The 18,366-nt window shown below is 39.4% G+C and overlaps 1 protein-coding gene across 2 annotated transcripts in view; it reads left to right on the forward strand.

Annotated features, from left to right (window-relative positions):
• The first annotated feature begins 7,327 nt into the window (after positions 1-7,327).
• Positions 7,328-18,366, forward strand: part of LOC123592468 (COBW domain-containing protein 2) — a 52,015-nt gene continuing 40,976 nt past the window's right edge. The window contains exons 1-4 of one of the 2 annotated variants that reach the window (XM_045467479.1): positions 7,328-7,589; positions 11,668-11,754; positions 15,506-15,602; positions 16,948-17,039. In XM_045467479.1, coding sequence (XP_045323435.1) covers positions 7,334-7,589; positions 11,668-11,754; positions 15,506-15,602; positions 16,948-17,039 — 532 coding nt within the window. In that variant the 5' untranslated portion in view covers positions 7,328-7,333. The remainder of the gene's footprint in view (positions 7,590-11,667; positions 11,755-15,505; positions 15,603-16,947; positions 17,040-18,366) is intronic. The other variant, XM_045467480.1, reaches the window with a different exon arrangement.

The raw sequence follows: 18,366 nt of genomic DNA on the forward strand, positions 1-18,366 counted from the left end.
CACGGTGATCAAGACCCAGTATGTAAACTCATCTTTCTGCAAACAGCAGCTCAGACATGAATTTAAGCCATGTATTATATGCTGTTGCCCAAAACTCACAAACCACAATTAAATTATAAAAGTGCATATGTCAAGTTATGCGTAGTGAACACACAGTGCAAAGCCTGAGCGTGTTGTAAAATAAATACAGTATGTGCGTAGAACCACATTAATTGTAAGTAACCCAGAACTGTGGACCAGAAATTATGAATTTAAAACTTAATATTGTATAAAAGGATAAATGAAACTTAGTAAGAGAAGCTAACAACTTTCAAATACCAAACTGGAATGGGAATAAAGTTTATTATTACACGTACAAGCTTTAGCTTATCAGAATACTTTCCTGTATTTCTTGCCAATCTGTTGAGTTTACTTTTGAGCATCTTTTTGGGAGGTGTCTAAGCAATCTACGGGACCCTTACAAAGATAGGGTGAAAGAGTTAAATCTCTCTTAAGGAATACCATGAATGGTTAAAAATCAGTGGTATAGTTCTAACACTAGTGAGAAGGAAAAATGATCAGCGCATATTAAGAGAGCACGTTCCAGAATAAAGCCCATATGTATGTTCCCAGCTATATTAAAAACAAAAATCAGGGGCGCCTGGGTGGCTCAGTCAGTTAAGCGTCCGACTTCAGCCAGGTCACGATCTCGCGGTCCGTGAGTTCGAGCCCCACGTCAGGCTCTGGGCTGATGGCTCAGAGCCTGGAGCCTGCTTCCGATTCTGTGTCTCCCTCTCTCTCTGCCCCTCCTCCGTTCATGCTCTGTCTCTCTCTGTCCCAAAAATAAATAAACGTTGAAAAAAAAAATTTATAAAAAATAAATAAACATTAAAAAAAATTTTTTTAATAAAAAAAACCAAAAATCACATATGTATATAGGTGCACAGAACGATGCCATGACACTGGCAGAGATGGTACTAACCAGAAAAAAACCCAAAAAATCTGAACCAGTGTCGTTCTATTGCTCACTGAGTTTGTATAACATCAGTGAAGGGGGTTGAGGCTTCGGGTAGTGGCAGAGATTTCCACTGTCTCCCTTAGATGCTCCTGTACTCTTTGAATTGTTTTCTAATTAGAATACATTCGGCCATTATTCATATGATTTTAAAGACAAACAAATAAAACCCTGTCTTGGGGAGGATTCGTTTCAGTGGCAAACACAGAAATCTAAACAACATGCAAAATCATTTCCCTCTCCTGCAGCCCTGCTCAGCCCAGCGCTCAGCCTGCAGGTTGCTTCTGAGTCCCTGCTCCCCCACCTGTAGGGCATGGGAACCAAGGAGCACTTCAGGCATCACTGTGGCATCCCAGGCGGACAGATGAAGGAAGGAACGAAGGCCACTACATTCTGCAAAACTGCCCCCATGGCCCTTCTGCAGTCTATTAGCCAGAACTCTGTTACGCGGCCATACCCAGCTATAAGGCAGACTGGAAACTGTAGTCTTTATCCTGGAGGCCATGTACCTAGCTTAAAAAATCAGGATTCTGGGGGCACCTGGGTGGCTAGGTTGGTGAGGCATCTGACTCTTGGTTTTGGCTCAGGTCATGGGCTCATGGTTCATGAATTCGAGCTCTCTGTCGGGCTCTGCGCTGACAATGTGTAGCCTGCTTGGGATTCTCTCTCTTGCCCTCTCTCTCTGTCATTCCCCAGTTTGTGCTCTCTCCCTCTGTCTCAAAATAAATAAATGAGCTTTAAAAAAATCAGGATTCTGGGGCACCTGGGTGGCTCAGTTGGTTGAGTGTCGACTTTGGCTCAGGTCATGATCTCACGGTTAGCGGGTTCTGTGTCTCCCTCTCTCTCTGCCCCTCCCTGGCTTACACTCTGTCTCTCTCTTCCTCTCAAAAATAAATAAACATTAAAAAAATTAAAATTAAATTAAATTAAATTAAAATCAAGATTCTGCTATTATTAAATAAGGGGGAGAATGTTGGGTAATGCAAACACCTAATTCAGGGAATTTCAAATTATTATGCATGTAAGTTTGGAAGGATCACTAAAATAAAGGTCACTTGTAGAAGGAGTAAGTGTGCTGAAGGATGTTGGTATGAAGGAAGTTCCCTAAAAAAAGAATATGTGGGGGCGCCTGGGTGGCTCAGTTTGTTAAATGTCTGACTTCGGCTCAGGTCATGATCTCATGGTTTGTGAGTTTGAGCCCTGCATCGGGCTCTGTGCTGACAGCTCAGAGCCTGGAGCCTACTTCCTCCCCCCGCTTGTGCTCTGTCTCTGTCTCTGTCTCTGTCTCTCTCTCAAGAATAAATAAACATTAAAAAAGTTAAAGGGACGTCTGGGTGGCTCATTCAGTTAAGTGTCTGACTTTGGCTTAGGTAATGTTCTCACGGTTTGTGAGTTCAAGCCCAGCGTCAGGCTCTGTGTTGACAGCTCAGAGCCCGGAGCCTGCTTCGGAGTCTGTGTCTCCTCTCTCTGCCCCTCTCCCACTCACGCTCTGTCTCACTCTGTCTCTCAAAAATAAATAAATGTAATTAAAAAAAAAAGACCATGTGGCTGAGATGTAAGTATGGAGGTGGCTGGGAGGCTTGAAAATCTGTGCTGCCATGTATTTGGAGCCGTCTACACAGGTACTCAAGGCCAGAACAACAACATTACCATAATAGGAGGAAAGTAAATCAATCTAAAAAGAATTCACGAATCTTTCTCCGTAAGTGACTTCAGGGTGCCTGAGAAGCAGAGCCACAGGTCTCAGAAGACACTAGCTTGATGCTGGGAAGACCTGACTTGGCTGACAGAATATTTCAGTTACGTGCAACTAAACCCTCTTTGAGGGGATCTGAAGGAGTAGGAAAGAAGAAGGAAGAATGAAGGTATTTTATTTTTGTGTTTTTTACTTACGTTTAAGAAATCATGGGTTGGTGCCCATGGATTTTGGAATCTCTCTAAAACTATAAAAATTAGAGAGTAAAGTTCAAAGCCACAAATGTCACTTTGAAATGTCCGTTGACAAGAAAAGAGGATATTATTTAGGCGGTCTCCTAAACTATTACAGCACAATCATTGCATGACTTTTTTTTCTTTCTTCTTTCTTTTTTCTTTCTTTTTTTTTTGTTTTTTGTTTTTTGTTTTTAGTTTTGCTCGACATCCACTCCTTGCCTGGTAGTATATTTTGGACAGAACAGTGCACTGCCCAAGTTGACCAGCTAGCAGGCTTTGAATAATGTTTTCTTGTGTGTGAGTGTGAAACTGATTTATAAGTGACTAGGCTGTAATTATGCCTTATTAACAGTATGGTTGAATAGCCAAAGACAATGAATTCAAGTAATATTACTGACAACCTTTGAAATGAAAGTCATACTCTCTAAAAACACCAAAATGTACCTATTTCACTTGCCAGCCACTCTCAGCCTTCTGGGGAAAGAATATGATTTCATGTCCTGACAAGAGTTTTATGTCTAAACAGAGGGCTATATGATATTTGAATATTGATATTCTATGCTAACTAAAGCGGTCACAAGAATAAAAGTCCCTGACTTGTGGCCTTTCAGAAATGTTCCCACTATGTCCGTGTGCACCGAGTGAAAAACAGCAGATAAATTGATAAATATTAAGTGGTTAAGAAATATTTTATGTGTTCGTTGTTTGTTTACCAACCACAGCTAGGTAAGAGGAACTGGGTTCATTTTGAAACCCGAAGTTTCCTTTCCTCTAAAGCAATAGCTATTGCTGGCCATTACTGTGTTCTTCGCTTTGCAGGAAGTTGCAAAATGAGAGAAGAAAAAAAAGAAAAAGAAAAAAAGAAAAGCAAAACCAAGCTGGCATTATTTTTAGCTTTCCTCTGATTTCCTCTGATATGGCAACTCTCGTAACTGCTCAAAGGAGTTAAAATGAGGCAAAGTGGGGAGCAGGTTGCTGTGCGAAAGGACTTAAGGCAGGGTTATTTCCATGAAGCTGCCCGGCTCCAATGCAAGAGGGCTCCTACCGTTAAGCAGACTCAGGTGCTGCCTAAATCGGGTCCCTCTGAGACCAGGTATCAGTTTCCTTGGAGAGACAGTTGAAGCTTCTCCACTTCTTTTTTTTTTTTAATATATATATTTTTTAAATTTTTTTCAACGTTTTATTTATTTTTGGGACAGAGAGAGACAGAGCATGAACGGGGGAGGGGCAGAGAGAGAGGGAGACACAGAATCAGGAAACAGGCTCCAGGCTCTGAGCCATCAGCCCAGAGCCCGACGCGGGGCTCGAACTCACGGACCGCGAGATCGTGACCTGGCTGAAGTCGGACGCTCAACCGACTGCGCCACCCAGGCGCCCCGAAGCTTCTCCACTTCTGACGTTCCTCTGAATATTAATATGATGGTAACAGCGACATCTAGCTGTTGGAGGGCGAGGGTTTCTTGCAATGGTGAATGATTTCTAAACCCAGCTTAAAATAGCAAGCGTGCTATAAAAAAATAGTAGTAAAGAAATAAAGAAATAACAAGGATGACCTATTTGGGCAAAATTTCACTGAATACAGTTTAACAAGGCAGCACCTATTGGCTTCGATCTGTAGTTGGTGAACTGTGGCTCACTGCCTCTCTCTGTACTGTCTGCAAGCTCAGAATGAAAGAACAGTATTTCATACGAAATAGTATTTCGTGACATATGAAAATCAGGTCAAGTTCAAATTTCAAGATTTGCAGAAGTTCGTTCTCTCTTATTAAGTACCTACATAATATCCTTGAATTTGGCTGTTGGCCTGTAAAACTTAAAATATTTACTACCTGGCCCTTTACAGAAGAAGTTTGAAGATCCTGGTTTAGGAGAGCATGTAATTGAGTGTCAGGCAAATCTGGATTGAGCCCCAGGGCTGCCATTTAGTAATTGTATGACCTGGAGCAAGATATTTAACTTTTCTACAGCTTAGTTTCCTTGTCTATCAATGAGCATATGAATACTATTTATCCTGCCAAGTTAAATGAGATAATGCATTTAATGTGCGTACACAATGCCTATCAGATGGTTAGGGATCCACACATTGCTATTATTGTCGTCGCTGTTTTACGACAAAGCTACTGAAAACTAAGAAAAATTGTAAAATCGAGGAAATTTTAAAGTTACATTAGAAGATGTGCTAGATTCTACAATATTATACTTAGGATTTCTTCTTTTTTTTGGCTTATTTTATTATTTAAAAAAATTTTTTTTTAATGTTTATTTATTCTTGAGACAGAGCATGAATGGGGGAGGGTCAGAGAGAGAGGGAGACACAGAATCGGAAGCAAGCTCCAGGCTCTGAGCTGTCAGCACAGAGCCCGACGTGGGGCCCGAACTCACTGATTGTGAGATCATGACCTGAGCTGAAGTCGGACGCTCAACCGGCTGAGCCACCCAGGCGCCCTTTTTCTTGCTTATTTTAAAAGGCATTTGGGATCAAATAACAAAAACAAAGACTCACTCATAATAGAATGTATATAAGTGGTAAGTCCTGAAGTAAAGACAGTCTCACATGTAGGGAGAGCTGAGATCGCAAGCCATATATCTGAATATATCAAAACTCTCACCTCTTCAGATAGGTGCTTGTTAAATTTTGAAAAGTTAATAAAGTAGTGAGATTGAGCCCCATGTTGGGTCCTGCACTCACTGCACGGAATCTGCTTGGGAGCCTCTCTCTGCACCTCCCCCGTTCATGAGCATGTGCTCTCTCTCGAAAACTAAGTAAATTAAAAATAATAATAATAATAATAATAATAGCATCTTTATTGAAATAAAATTCAAAAACCATACAATACACCTATTTAAAGTATACAATTCAATTTTTTTTTTGTATATTCAGAGTTGTGCTACCTACCATCACTGCAATTAATTTGAGAACATTTTCATCACCCCCAAAATGTCCAGATTGGCAATCACTTCCCTCAGCCCTCCTAGACCCTGGTAACAACTAATCTACTTTCTGTTTTGATAGACTGGCTTACTCTGCACATCTCACATAAATGGAATCATAAAGTACATGTTTTTTGAATGCCTTCTTTCACTTAGCACAATGCTTTTTCCATCTCATAGCAGGTACTTCCTTCCTGTTCATTGTGAGATAATTTTTCACTCTATGGATACACCACGTTTTGTTTATTCATTCATCCAGTGATAAAGAGTTGGGATGTCTTTAACCTTTGACCATTGTACTGTGTAGAACTCTCTTTGCTCTGACCAAGGCTATATACTGTTACAGCAGTATTTGCCAGTCACCTTGACTGAGCTGGCCTTGTTGGGGACAGGTTACTCTTGGTGAGATAAGCAATGTTAGTATAACGTTCTGTCAGAGTCCTATACGGGGAGTCTGTAAGAACATATGTGAGAAATGTGGAAGGGACGGTCAGGGCTGTAACAGCTTCTGTTCAGGCAATAATGCAGTGCTGAAGGGTCACTGAATGCAGTTCGTAGAGCAAAACCTGGAAATAATTGAGAAGAGATGAATGAATGAATTGCCATATAGTCACATATAGATCACCCCGGGGAGATTACATACCGAACGATACAATTTTTATGAAGTTCCAAGACAAACAAAAATTAAACAACATATTGTCTATGTACCTATATATGTGATAAAACTGAAAAGAAAGGAGGGAATGATCAGTCACCCCAAATCAACTCACGCCCATGGTTACTACCTTAGGGAAGAGGGCAGAGCGTTGGAATAGAATACTGGCCCCATATAGGTAGCTGTAACTTATTGGTAATGTCTCCCGGCTAGGGATGAAATCAAAGGAGTTCATTATAAACCTATAACTATAAAGGAGGGCTAGCCATGGATTAATGATGAGAATGTCGTGAATCAAAGAATATGATAAATGAACACAGGTTACCCGAGTCCAAATAAAAAATGAGAAAGAAAAATAAATAAAAGCAGTGCATGTACATTGTAAAACTTGGGATGCACGTGTAAAATATGTAATTATAAAAAAGAAAACGTTTCACTGGTTATTCCTTCAGGTAGAAAAATTACCATTAAGATAGTAGGAGTATAGCTTCTCGTTCTTTCCCCTATGAATTAAAGTTTTTTAATGACACCAAAAAAATGTCAAGTTGACAAAGTCTCTTCTCTACGGGGGCTGTTTCGGTCAGGCTACTCACTCCTCGTTTCCACCACCCAGGCCCTGGTCACAGCGCACGGGGACAGCATCAGAGGCTGGAGCCCTAGCAACTCCGCCCAGCCTCGCTCAGGTTCAGAGAGCTCAGCCTGGGGGGGGGGGTGCCCAGCTCCTCCGGGGGCGTGGCTACCAGGCGAGGCGGTCCTCGGCCCGGGTCCTGGTAATCGGGGCGGGACGGGGAGGAGCCGCGCGTCGCGGCGTAATGACGTCAATGACGCGCCCGGCGTGGCGTGATCGGCCTGCGCAGCTGCCTTTCGGTGTTTTGGTCCCCGCTCTGGGGCTGAGGGGGAGGCGTGCTGTGCAGTTGGCCGGGATGCTTCCGGCCCTTGGAGCTGAGGATGAAGAAGAGGAGCAGGTGGAGGAGGACTGTCCTGAATTGGTCCCCATTGGGACGAAGCTAAGAGAGGAGGAGGAAAAGTCTGGCCCCGGCGCTAAGATCCCAGTCACAATTATCACCGGGTATTTAGGTAACTAACTAACCATCCCGGTCAGAAAATACCGTGAACTTATCCTGGGATTTTGGGGGACTTGCCGTTGCCTCTTCACCTGAGGCATCTGGGCCTTCTGGCAGACAGCAAATGTCTCTGACGTAGGGCCTGGGTCACTTGCCCCCTGTATGGGTTGCTTCTCGTCTCGGGGCTCAGGGATGCCCAGACCCCTTGCATTAGATCCACATTTGTCAAGTGAGCTTCAAAGTTAACCTCACAGTTTGAAGCTAGTTCTGGCCTTGCACTTAGAGGCCTGGACCCGCCCCTTAATTATCCTTGGGACAGCTACCAAGTTATCTTACCTTTCTGAAGCTCTTCAACCGCACTTGAAGGTGGGCGTGTTACCAGTCACCTGTTTGAGTTTGTTCACTCATCTGCAAAACGGGGCAGGAAACACCTACCTTACGTCTATTACCATTAAACGGTGCCCTGTCTGTAAAATGCCCGACCCACAAGAGTATTCCTTAGTAGATTCCCCTTCCAGCTCGAGCCAGTCTCTTCCAGCTCTTCGTGGCGAGGACTATCTCAGATTTTTTTTTTTTTTTTTTTTTTTTTTTGAGATCTGTTTACAAAGCACTCTTGGAGAGGTGGTAAGAATAAAATCTCCACCCTCCAAGACTATTTCTCAAGCTGTAGACGTTCAGCAGTGCTCAGGGACCCTTGGATTCGTAGGTGTGTAAACGTACAATTTCCTGAAGGACAGTTGGTGCGTTTACACTTGTGATCCTTTATTAGAAAAATCTGACCACTATTATTTTAAAACCTTACATTTTAATAGAAGGGCTAGAGTAAATACATGTGCATATTAATTGTGTGGGGAAAGTTAAGAACTGTAAATAAAGCCAAACGATTTGGGGGTAGATAATACCGTTTCTAGACCTGAGGGCCTTTTACCTTAAAATAAGAATTAAACCACCGGTGGGTTTATTTATTTATATGTTTTTTAAGCTTTGTAGACTAAGTTTATTCTCCTTTTTACTCAGGATTAATTTTATAAAGGGATTTACTTTTGGTGTTTTCCTACTGTTCTTCAGAGGCTCCTCTACGAAGAAGTTAGGCAAATTCCTCGTCTGAGGTGGTATAGTTCAGACTTGCCCCTCTGGCCTCCCCCATTTTGCTCATCTGCAGGTCACTAGAGCATTGGAGGTAGCGGCCTGAGGCTTAGGAATGAGGGCTTTGCCAACAACCTTGTTGCTGAATATAGGCGATATAGTTTCACTGCTTATTCTTAACCATTTTCTCTTTTTTGAAACATCGTCCTATCGGCTTCCATCACATTTTTCTTCTGGATACTTCCACCTACTTCTCTGGCTGTCCCTCTTACAAAATTTGCCCACCTCTGTCCATCCTTTTAACTTCACACTCAGTTTCTATTTTGATATCCCACAGACATCTCAAACTCAGCAGGTCCACAACTTCCTATGTTTTGCCCTCCAATCCCCCTGCTCCTGTGATTCCAATGACCTGGAATACTCTAAAAGTTTTCTAACTAGTCTTGAGTCATGCTCCCTTTTAATATAGTCTTTGTACTTGAGCCTGAATGATCTTTATAGGTGTAAACTGATTGCGTTAACACCCATCAGCGGTTTCCTTTTGGTTTACAGTTCAAGTTCCTCAACATGAATCAAAAGGTCCTATATGATCCAGCTCTTGACGGCCTTTCTCGCCTTCAGAACTGTGGTCCAGTCACACTGAATACTTTCACTTATAAAAGGTGCCACGTACTTTAGCCCCCGGAATACTTTTCTTTTTTGTTAGTCCCCTGCCTAGACATCCCTCTTAGGTGCTTCATAACATCTTGTACATCTCCTATCCACTGTATAATCCTGTGACGTAATTACCTGTTTATTGATCAGAATTCCCTTACATCTCCCACTCTCTTAGTGTTTGTAAGCATTGTGAAAGTAGAGACAGTTTATCTTTGTTTTGTGCCCATTTCACCAAGGCCCGGCATAACATCTGGCCCATAGTAGACTTAACATTTTTTTTAATGTTTATTTATATTTGAGAGAGAGAGAGAGAGAGGGAGTGAGCATGAGTGGGGGAGGGGCAGAGAGAGGGGTACACAGAATCCAAACAGGCTCCAGGCTCTGAGCTGTCAGCACAGAGCCCAGTGCGGGGCTCATACTCAGGAGCTGTGAGATCATGACCTGCCTGAACTGAAGTCTGATGCTTAACCGACTGAGCCACCCAGATGCCCCCATAGTAGACTTGAATGAATGAACTGTGCCTTAAAGTCTTCTGTTTCATAATATGGTTAATTATTAACTGCTGGTAAATCTTTTAGAAATTTCTTACATCCACCTCTTCCTTTCCATTTTCACTGCCACTACCTATGCTGCACTCATGTTCAGGGTCTCTGTTTCATACTCGGACTGGTTCTAAGAATTTCCTCATTGCCCTTAAGCTATGCCCCTTTCAGTTTGTGCTGCACACTTTTGGGATGTTGAGCTTTTTAAAGAGCCCTAAACGCAAGCCCTTCATCCCTTCAACAGCCTTTAAAGGAATGTGACGTAACAATGTTCAAGATGTTGATACCCTAATGATCATTAAATCCCACCTAGTTATACACTAGAATCTTGTAAATGTGCTTCAGAAGATGTGTACAAGCTGATTTGTAGAAGTTCTTAGCAGCCCTGTTTGGAAGAACAGAACACTGGAAATAACCCAAATGTCTGCCAACAGAAGAGTAAACAAATGATAGATTCATACAATCGAATAACACTACCGTGCAGTATATTTTTTTTCCTCTTTGAACTTCGGTATATACGGTTCACGAGATAAACATTTTTCTTCCACTTCAGCTGAACATATTAGGTTTCACATGCCACCTACTGGATAAAGTTAGTGTAGCTTTGTGAATTTATCTTTCTAAATACTGAACATTCCATACATCGTTAGCATCTCCTACAACCATTCTCTCTTTTTGTTTGTGTTTTATAGACACGTAGACAGAGACAGTTGACCCTTGAACAGTGTGAGGGTTAGGGGTGCCACCATTTTGTACAGTTGAAAACCCGCATATAACTTTTGACTCTTCCAAAACTTAACTACTAATAGCCTACTGTTGACCGGAAGCCTTCCTGATAATATAAACTGTTGATTAACACATATTTTGTATGTTATATGTATGACATACTATATTACAATAAAGTAAGCTAGAAAAAAAAATGTTCTGAAGAAATCATCAGGGAGAGAAAATACATTTACCATACTGTGCTGTATTTACAGAAAAAAATCTGCATATAGGTGGACCCACGACCCACATAGTTCAAGAGTCAAGTGTATGTATGTGTATATATATATATACACATATGTATATATACACATATATGTATATGTATATATATGTCTATGTCTATGTATATATGTCTATATATAGGCATATGTCTATATATACATATACATATATGTGTGTATATACATATGTGTATACATATATACATGTGTCTATATATATACATATATACATATGTCTATATATATGTATGTACATACATATGTGTGTATATATATATTTCTTATAGATTAAGCATACTAAAAGTAGCTCTATAGTCTGTTTGAATTTTGGTTAATGATGGATGTTGAAATAAAATACAGGGCTTTACATGTAAGTTTTAGGGAAGTAAACCATATATTCTTTACTAAGAAAAATTGTTATCATGTAAAAATGCTTAAATATTTTATGAACTACATGAGTACTTCATTCCTTGGAAGCCATTATTTCAATAATTCCTTATTTAATAGAAAATTTAGTTGTCTTTATATTAATTGTATTAATTTCTGTAAAAGACGTATGTTTGTCACATGAGGTCAAAGAAAGCTGATCCAAATTGTAGGAGTATTTGTAAATAGAAGATTTTATGTGAACATAAGGCTTTTTTAATACTTTGCCAAGGTACTTAATCTTTCCCTCTAGAATCTTCTATGCCATAGTTAAATAATATTTTTAAAATAGCATGGAAAATTTTTAAAACATTGGGACTCTGTTTTTGTGTGTGTATGCCTTTTAAATTAACCTTTCACTGTTGTTATTTAAACCAAATATATTTTATAGGTGCTGGGAAAACAACACTTCTGAACTATATTTTGACAGAGCAACATAGTAAAAGAGTAGCTGTTATTTTAAATGAATTTGGGGAAGGTAAGTAAAATTCAGTGAATACTATAATGTAAGAATTTATAGGATGGTTTATACCCCTGGTGTATTGATATTCCGTATTTAAAAACAAAAATACAAAGTATTATAATGCAAACACACTAATGTGGATAGTTTTGGGAAAAACAGATTAATTTCTGTGAAGCTTTATTTTGTACAGATTTGAGGAACTGAAATCAGATAGTTTTTATAAAATTTTATTTTACATAATTTTGGAATTCATAGCAACAGAATTAAATTAGGTTTTTACATGAAAGAACTCCAGAAATAAAAATCTAAACATATGAAGGAAAGTTCTTTCAGGCATTTTCAAGGTGCTTTTGTACTGACTATATTGTTCACTTGTAACTTGAAAAACATTTTATTTTATTTTATCTTTAAAAATTTTTTTTAATGTTTATTTCTGAGACAGAGAGAGACAGAGCACGAGTGGGGGAGGGGCAGAGAGAGAGGGAGACCCTGAATTAGAAGCAGGCTCCAGGCTCTGAGCTGTCAGCACAGAGCCTGACACGGGGCTCGAACTCACAAACCGTGAGATCATGACCTGAGCCGAAGTCGGTTGCTCAACCAACTGAGCCACCCAGGCGTCCCTGAAAAACATTTTAAAATGCTTTTGTATTTTTAAGTTTACCTTGTTAGATGTTTATTAATATTTGCAAAGGGGCGCCTGGGTGGCGCAGTCGGTTAAGCGTCCGACTTCAGCCAGGTCACGATCTCGCGGCCCGTGAGTTCGAGCCCCGCGTCAGGCTCTGGGCTGATGGCTCAGAGCCTGGAGCCTGTTTCCGATTCTGTGTCTCCCTCTCTCTCTGCCCCTCCCCCGTTCATGCTCTGTCTCTCTCTGTCCCAAAAATAAATAAACGTTGGAAAAAAAAAAAATATTTGCAAAGCATTTAAAACTGAAGATTTTGGGGGGCGCCTGGGTGGCTCAGTTGGTTAAGTGTCCGACTTTGGCTCAGATCATGATCTCGTGGTCCGTGGGTCCGAGCCCCGTGTGGGGCTCTTTGCTGACAGCTCAGAGCCTGGAGCCTGCTTCGGATCCTCTGTCTCCTTCTCTGTCTGCCCCTCCCCAGCTCGTGCGCTGGCTCTCTCTCAAAAATAAACATTGACAAAAAATCTTGGGAAAAAAACCCTGAAGATTTTAAATTTTTTTTGACATTATTTATCTTTGATGGAGAGAAAGCACAAGTTGGGGATGGATAGAGAGAGGGAGAGACAGAATTCAAAGCAGGGTCCAGGCTCTGAACTGTCAGTACAGAGCCTGACATGGGGCTTGAACCCACGAACAGTGAGATCGTGACCTGAGCCATAGTCGGAGATTTAACCAACTGAATCACCCAGGTGCCCCTTAAAATTGAAGATTTTAAAAATGAGTTAAATATATGGTTTCCATCCTCAAGCACCTACAATTATTTGTGGAAATACATGCATTTAAAATTCCATTTTTTTTGTTTTTAATATTGAACTGTACTATAAAAAAATCTACAGCAGTGTTAGACACAATTCTTTGATTACTTTTATAAGTTTTTCTTTTTATAAGAAAAATCTAAGTGTGAATTTTTTTTTTTTTTTAATTTTTTTTTTTTTTTTTTCAACGTTTATTTATTTTTGGGACAGAGAGAGACAGAGCATGAACGGGGGAGGGGCAGAGAGAGAGGGAGACACAGAATCGGAAACAGGCTCCAGGCTCTGAGCCATCAGCCCAGAGCCTGACGCGGGGCTCGAACTCACGGACCGCGAGATCGTGACCTGCCTGAAGTCGGACGCTTAACCGACTGCGCCACCCAGGCGCCCCCTAAGTGTGAATTTTAATTAAAGCTCAGTTTTTGCCAAAAATATCTTATGTTGAACTTCTTTTTTTTTTCTTTTTTAACTTTTTTAATGCTGATTTATTTTTGAGACAGAGAAACAGAGCATGAGTAGGGGAGAGGCAGAGAGACGGGGAGACACAGAATTGGAAGCAGGCTCCAGGTTCTGAGCTGTCAGCACAGAGCCGGATGTGGGGCTCGAACTCGTCAACTGCGAGATTATGATCTGAGCCAAAGTCGGACACTCAACCGACTGAGTCACCCAGGTGCCCCTTGAACTACTTCCAAACACAATTTTCTCAGTTATAAATGAGTAAAGGAGCTAGTTTTTTTTTTTTTTTTTTTTTTTTTTTTAATGTTTATTTATTTTTGAGAGAGAGAGACGGAATGCAAGCTGGGAAGGGACAGAGAGGGAGACACAGAATCTGAAGCAGGTTCCAGGCTCTGAGCTGTCAGCACAGAGCCCGATGCAGGGCTCGAACTCATGAACCATGAGATCATGACCTGAGCTGAAGTCAGACGCTTAACTAACTGAGCCACCCAGGCGCCCAAGGAGCTAGGTTTTATGAACAGGGAGACCTGTTACACTTGATTTCTGATGTCAGTAAACCAAAGTGAAAAGTCTGTTAGATAAAATAAAAATGCTAAGATTTTTTTAATCCTAGTCTTGTATTTTAGCTTCTTATTAACCGATCTGTTGGACACTGCTCACATTTATTAGTATTTGTTACTATTTTTCATCATTCTTTTGGAATCATTTTTATAATTTTGTCATTTACAGCATTTGCAATACCTTCCTTTACATTCTATTAATATTCTCTAAACCCCGAATTTTGTAGCAGTCCCTTTCAAAGCTCTTTATCCCCATCGCTTCTTGGCCTTTTGGCTAAGATCAAGGATAGTATCAAAGTTCTTGGGTATCCTTGCCTAACTGGAATATAAACAAAAAACAGGGAAATGAAAAATTATTCAATTTTCCTTTTTGGCCATTTTCTTTACTGGACATTTAGAACTCTTCCCTGGCTATGGTATATTTATTTACTGGAGGAAAAGTAAGATATTTAAAATCATTCTTTTATTATAACAAGCATCTCAGAACTTCACATATTATTGTTTCTTAAGTAAGCATTATGAGGAAACTTAAAAAATTTAATTTTTAAAAAAAAATTTTTTTTTTTTAACGTTTATTTATTTTTGAGACAGAGAGAGACAGAGCATGAACGGGGGAGGGTCACAGAGAGAAGGAGACACAGAATCCGAAACAGGCTCCAGGCTCTGAGCCGTCAGCACAGAGCCCGACGCGGGGCTTGAACCCATGGACCGTGAGATCATGACCTGAGCTGAAGTCGGACGCTTAACCGACCGAGCCACCCAGGCGCCCCAAAAAATTTAATTTTTAAATGAGCAAGCACATTGATACCCTGGCCAAGCGAACTTCCTCAAAATGAACTAGGGTTTTTACTCATACTGGCGATATCTAGAATCTGTGTAATAGAAACGAAAACAATTTAGAGGAAGAATGAAAAGGAAAAAGATAGGTAAGTCAATCTTTTAAGAGAGTTAAGGGCATATAAAACCCAACACATTAAACATATTAGTTGGTCATGGACAAGAAAGAGTGCTTTTGAAATAGCTACTTCATTAGGGTACAGGAGTGGGCAGGTGAGAGGCCTGAAGAGGAAGTAGGTAATGAGAGATTAATTTTGGTTCTGCCTTTGTAGGGGCTTAAATCCTCTTTAAGAAATAAAAGCTAAAGTAATCTACTGTAGTAGAGTTTAAGACATTGAGGCTGCATGGATAGAATGAAAGAAGGAAAGTTACAAAGTGTATTTGTGTAAATGATTTGAAATCTTTGTTGTTGCTATCCTCATCTTTGTTTTTGGTTGGCTGATGAACATAATCTAAAGAGTGCTTCTTGTTACTTATTCTAGGAAGTGCTGTGGAGAAATCTTTAGCTGTCAGCCAGGGTGGAGAGCTGTATGAAGAATGGCTGGAACTTAGAAATGGTTGCCTCTGCTGTTCAGTAAAGTGAGGAATGTGTTTACTGTGTGCTTGTTAGTCTGTTATAAATGTTTATTGATTAGATTTCCAGCTTTGATTTTCTTGTGTAATTTCACTAAATTTATGTAATCTGCTCCATTGTATTGTCATATAGAAAATAATTTATTAGGATGTAATTTCTTAGAGTGTTTCTTGCTGTCCTATTTATTTTTCTGTCAGCCCTAATGCTTTGGCCCTTTTTTTGAGTTTCTTTTTATTGTCTTTGATGTCAGGGTTTAAACTTTTTAAAAAAATGTTTATTTTCTTGAAAGAGACAGAGTGTGAGCGGGGGAGGGGTAGAGAGAGAGAGGGAGACAGAGAATCCAAAGCAGCCTCCAGGCTCTGAGCTGTCAGCACAGAGCCTGACGCGGGGCTCGAACTCACAAATGGTGAGATCATGACCTGAGCCAAAGTCGGACGCTTAACCAACTGAGCCATCCAGGCGCTCCAGATGTCAGGGTTTAATTAATAATCTCTAGTATATGAAACTCACATTTCATGTATAAAAAATTATTTTTTTACTTTTAATGAGTCATTGGTCTTATTTCCAAGGATTCAACTTATAAAAACAAAAATAAATGACCATCAAAAAGGTAAAAAACCTCAAGTTCTGTTCCACCAGTTATAATTGTCTCTAAGGACGTTGTCTCTTTTTTCCACTAATATACCATAGATCTGAGAAAAGGACCTAATAACCTAGTCACTCAAATATTTGAGTAAATTAATGTTGATTTTGTATATTCTAGTGAATTAAATTTTTCCTACATCGTTTGATGTTTGACTTTGAGTCAAATATATTAACAAAGCTAAAATCATGACAGCTTTTCTTGAATAACCAAAATGAAATCCATTAAGTCTTCTCTTGCACTGTTGATGTTCTAAGTAAAAAGGAAGACTAAAGTCTGGCACTCTAATTCAGAACAGAATTGAAAAGTATTTCATGATTGTGTCCCTTTAATTGTTATATTAAACCACTGTAATTGATAAATTTTATTGTTCTTTTGGATGTTGATTTTTTCTTTCATAGTACTAGAAAAATAGCAGAATTTGACTTCGGTCAGGTTTATTAAAATTTCCTCTGCTTTGAGCTGTAATAAAATTAAAATATCCATCATGTCCTTGATTTATTTTACTTATCAGTACACGTGCATCTATTTTTTCCCACCATTGGTAAATATTGACGGACATTGTCTTAGAAGTTTGGGAAATGAGTTTAATTTTTATATTCCTAAGCTATCTTTGTCTCAGGTTGCTAAGTATATTTTAAAACATTTATAATGATCACTTTAATATTCAGGTAATCAACTATTTTTTATATTTTGGTATTCTCCAGGGACAATGGCCTTAGAGCTATTGAGAATTTGATGCAGAAGAAGGGGAAATTTGATTACATACTATTAGAGACCACTGGGTTAGCAGATCCTGGTAAGAAATGATATTATTAATAACCAGAATGTAGTTCTTAAACATTTGAAATGTATTAGAGAAATATGTAACGTAGTATTAGTAATAATCTTTACTCCAGACTAAAAACTTGCTGCTGTTGTTTAAAACAGGAAAAATACTGGGTTGTCATGTTTCTTTCGTAGATAAATCATGATCAGAGTACTTGGTACTTTTAACCTGATAATTGGATTTGAATTTCAGCTGATTGTTTTAAAATTATTACAGGAACAAAAGTTGTTGAAAGTATGGAAATTTAGGAAAAATAGAGACATCCTACTTATAAGTATATATTTGATTGGTCATACTGTACAGAGAGAGATCTTATTTCTGATTATCTTCTAATCCAGCTTTCTTAGAGAATCATTTAGAGATACTTAAGAGCTTTTGGACTCTAATCCCAGCTATACTTGGTCCTTTTCAATTAATTGTTACCATTTTGTTTTTCTACTACTAAAGTTGAAATAATTTTATTTGTTAATACTGTCTTTAGGTACAGAGTTAAATTAAGCCTACTGGGCCTTTTTCCTGGTGTGGAATTAATGATTATCCATGAAATTTTTATCTGTTAGTGGAATTACGTATAAACTTCTCTGTTGAAAGCTACACAGAGTTGATCTGTTTTTAACAGTAGGTGTCTGTTTCCCTCTTACCCAAATATCTTTTTAGGTAACACCTTTATTCCTAGTTTGCAGAATATTTAGTGTTTGTTTTACAAGTCTGGTCATATTTTTTTTTTTTTTTTTTTTTTATATGAGTTAATGGCATTGGGCCATAAAACTACAGAAAAGTACTGTTTAGGAATAGTTTATTAAAGGAGTCATGGGGTCCCTGGTTAACTCAGTCAGTAGAGCATGTGACTCTTGATCTCAGTGTCGTGAGTTCAAGCCCATCATTGGGCTTGGAGCTTGCTTAAAATAAAAAATAAAATTTAATCAAAAGGGATCATAATGGTTTAAAAGAAATATTGGAGTATACTGATGGTCCAAATGTAATCAGTGGTTATTGTACTTAAAAATAGTACATAATAGGGGCTCCTGGGTGGCTCAGTCGGTTAAGTGTCCGACTTCGGCTCAGGTCATGATCTTGCGGTTCATGAGTTCAAGCCCCGCATCAGGCTCTGTGCTGACAGCTCAGAGCCTGGAGCCTGTTTCAGATTCTGTGTCTCCCTCTCTCTCTCTCTCTGACCCTCCCCTGTTCATGCTCTGTCTCTCCCTGTCTCAAAAATAAATAAACATTAAAAAAAAATTTTTTTTTTTAATAGTACATAATAGCATTTTCCTCATGTTTTCAAATTAGTGTTGAGTTG

Source organism: Leopardus geoffroyi, chromosome D4 (genome assembly GCF_018350155.1).
Source record: "Leopardus geoffroyi isolate Oge1 chromosome D4, O.geoffroyi_Oge1_pat1.0, whole genome shotgun sequence".
Classification (NCBI taxonomy): domain Eukaryota; kingdom Metazoa; phylum Chordata; class Mammalia; order Carnivora; family Felidae; genus Leopardus; species Leopardus geoffroyi.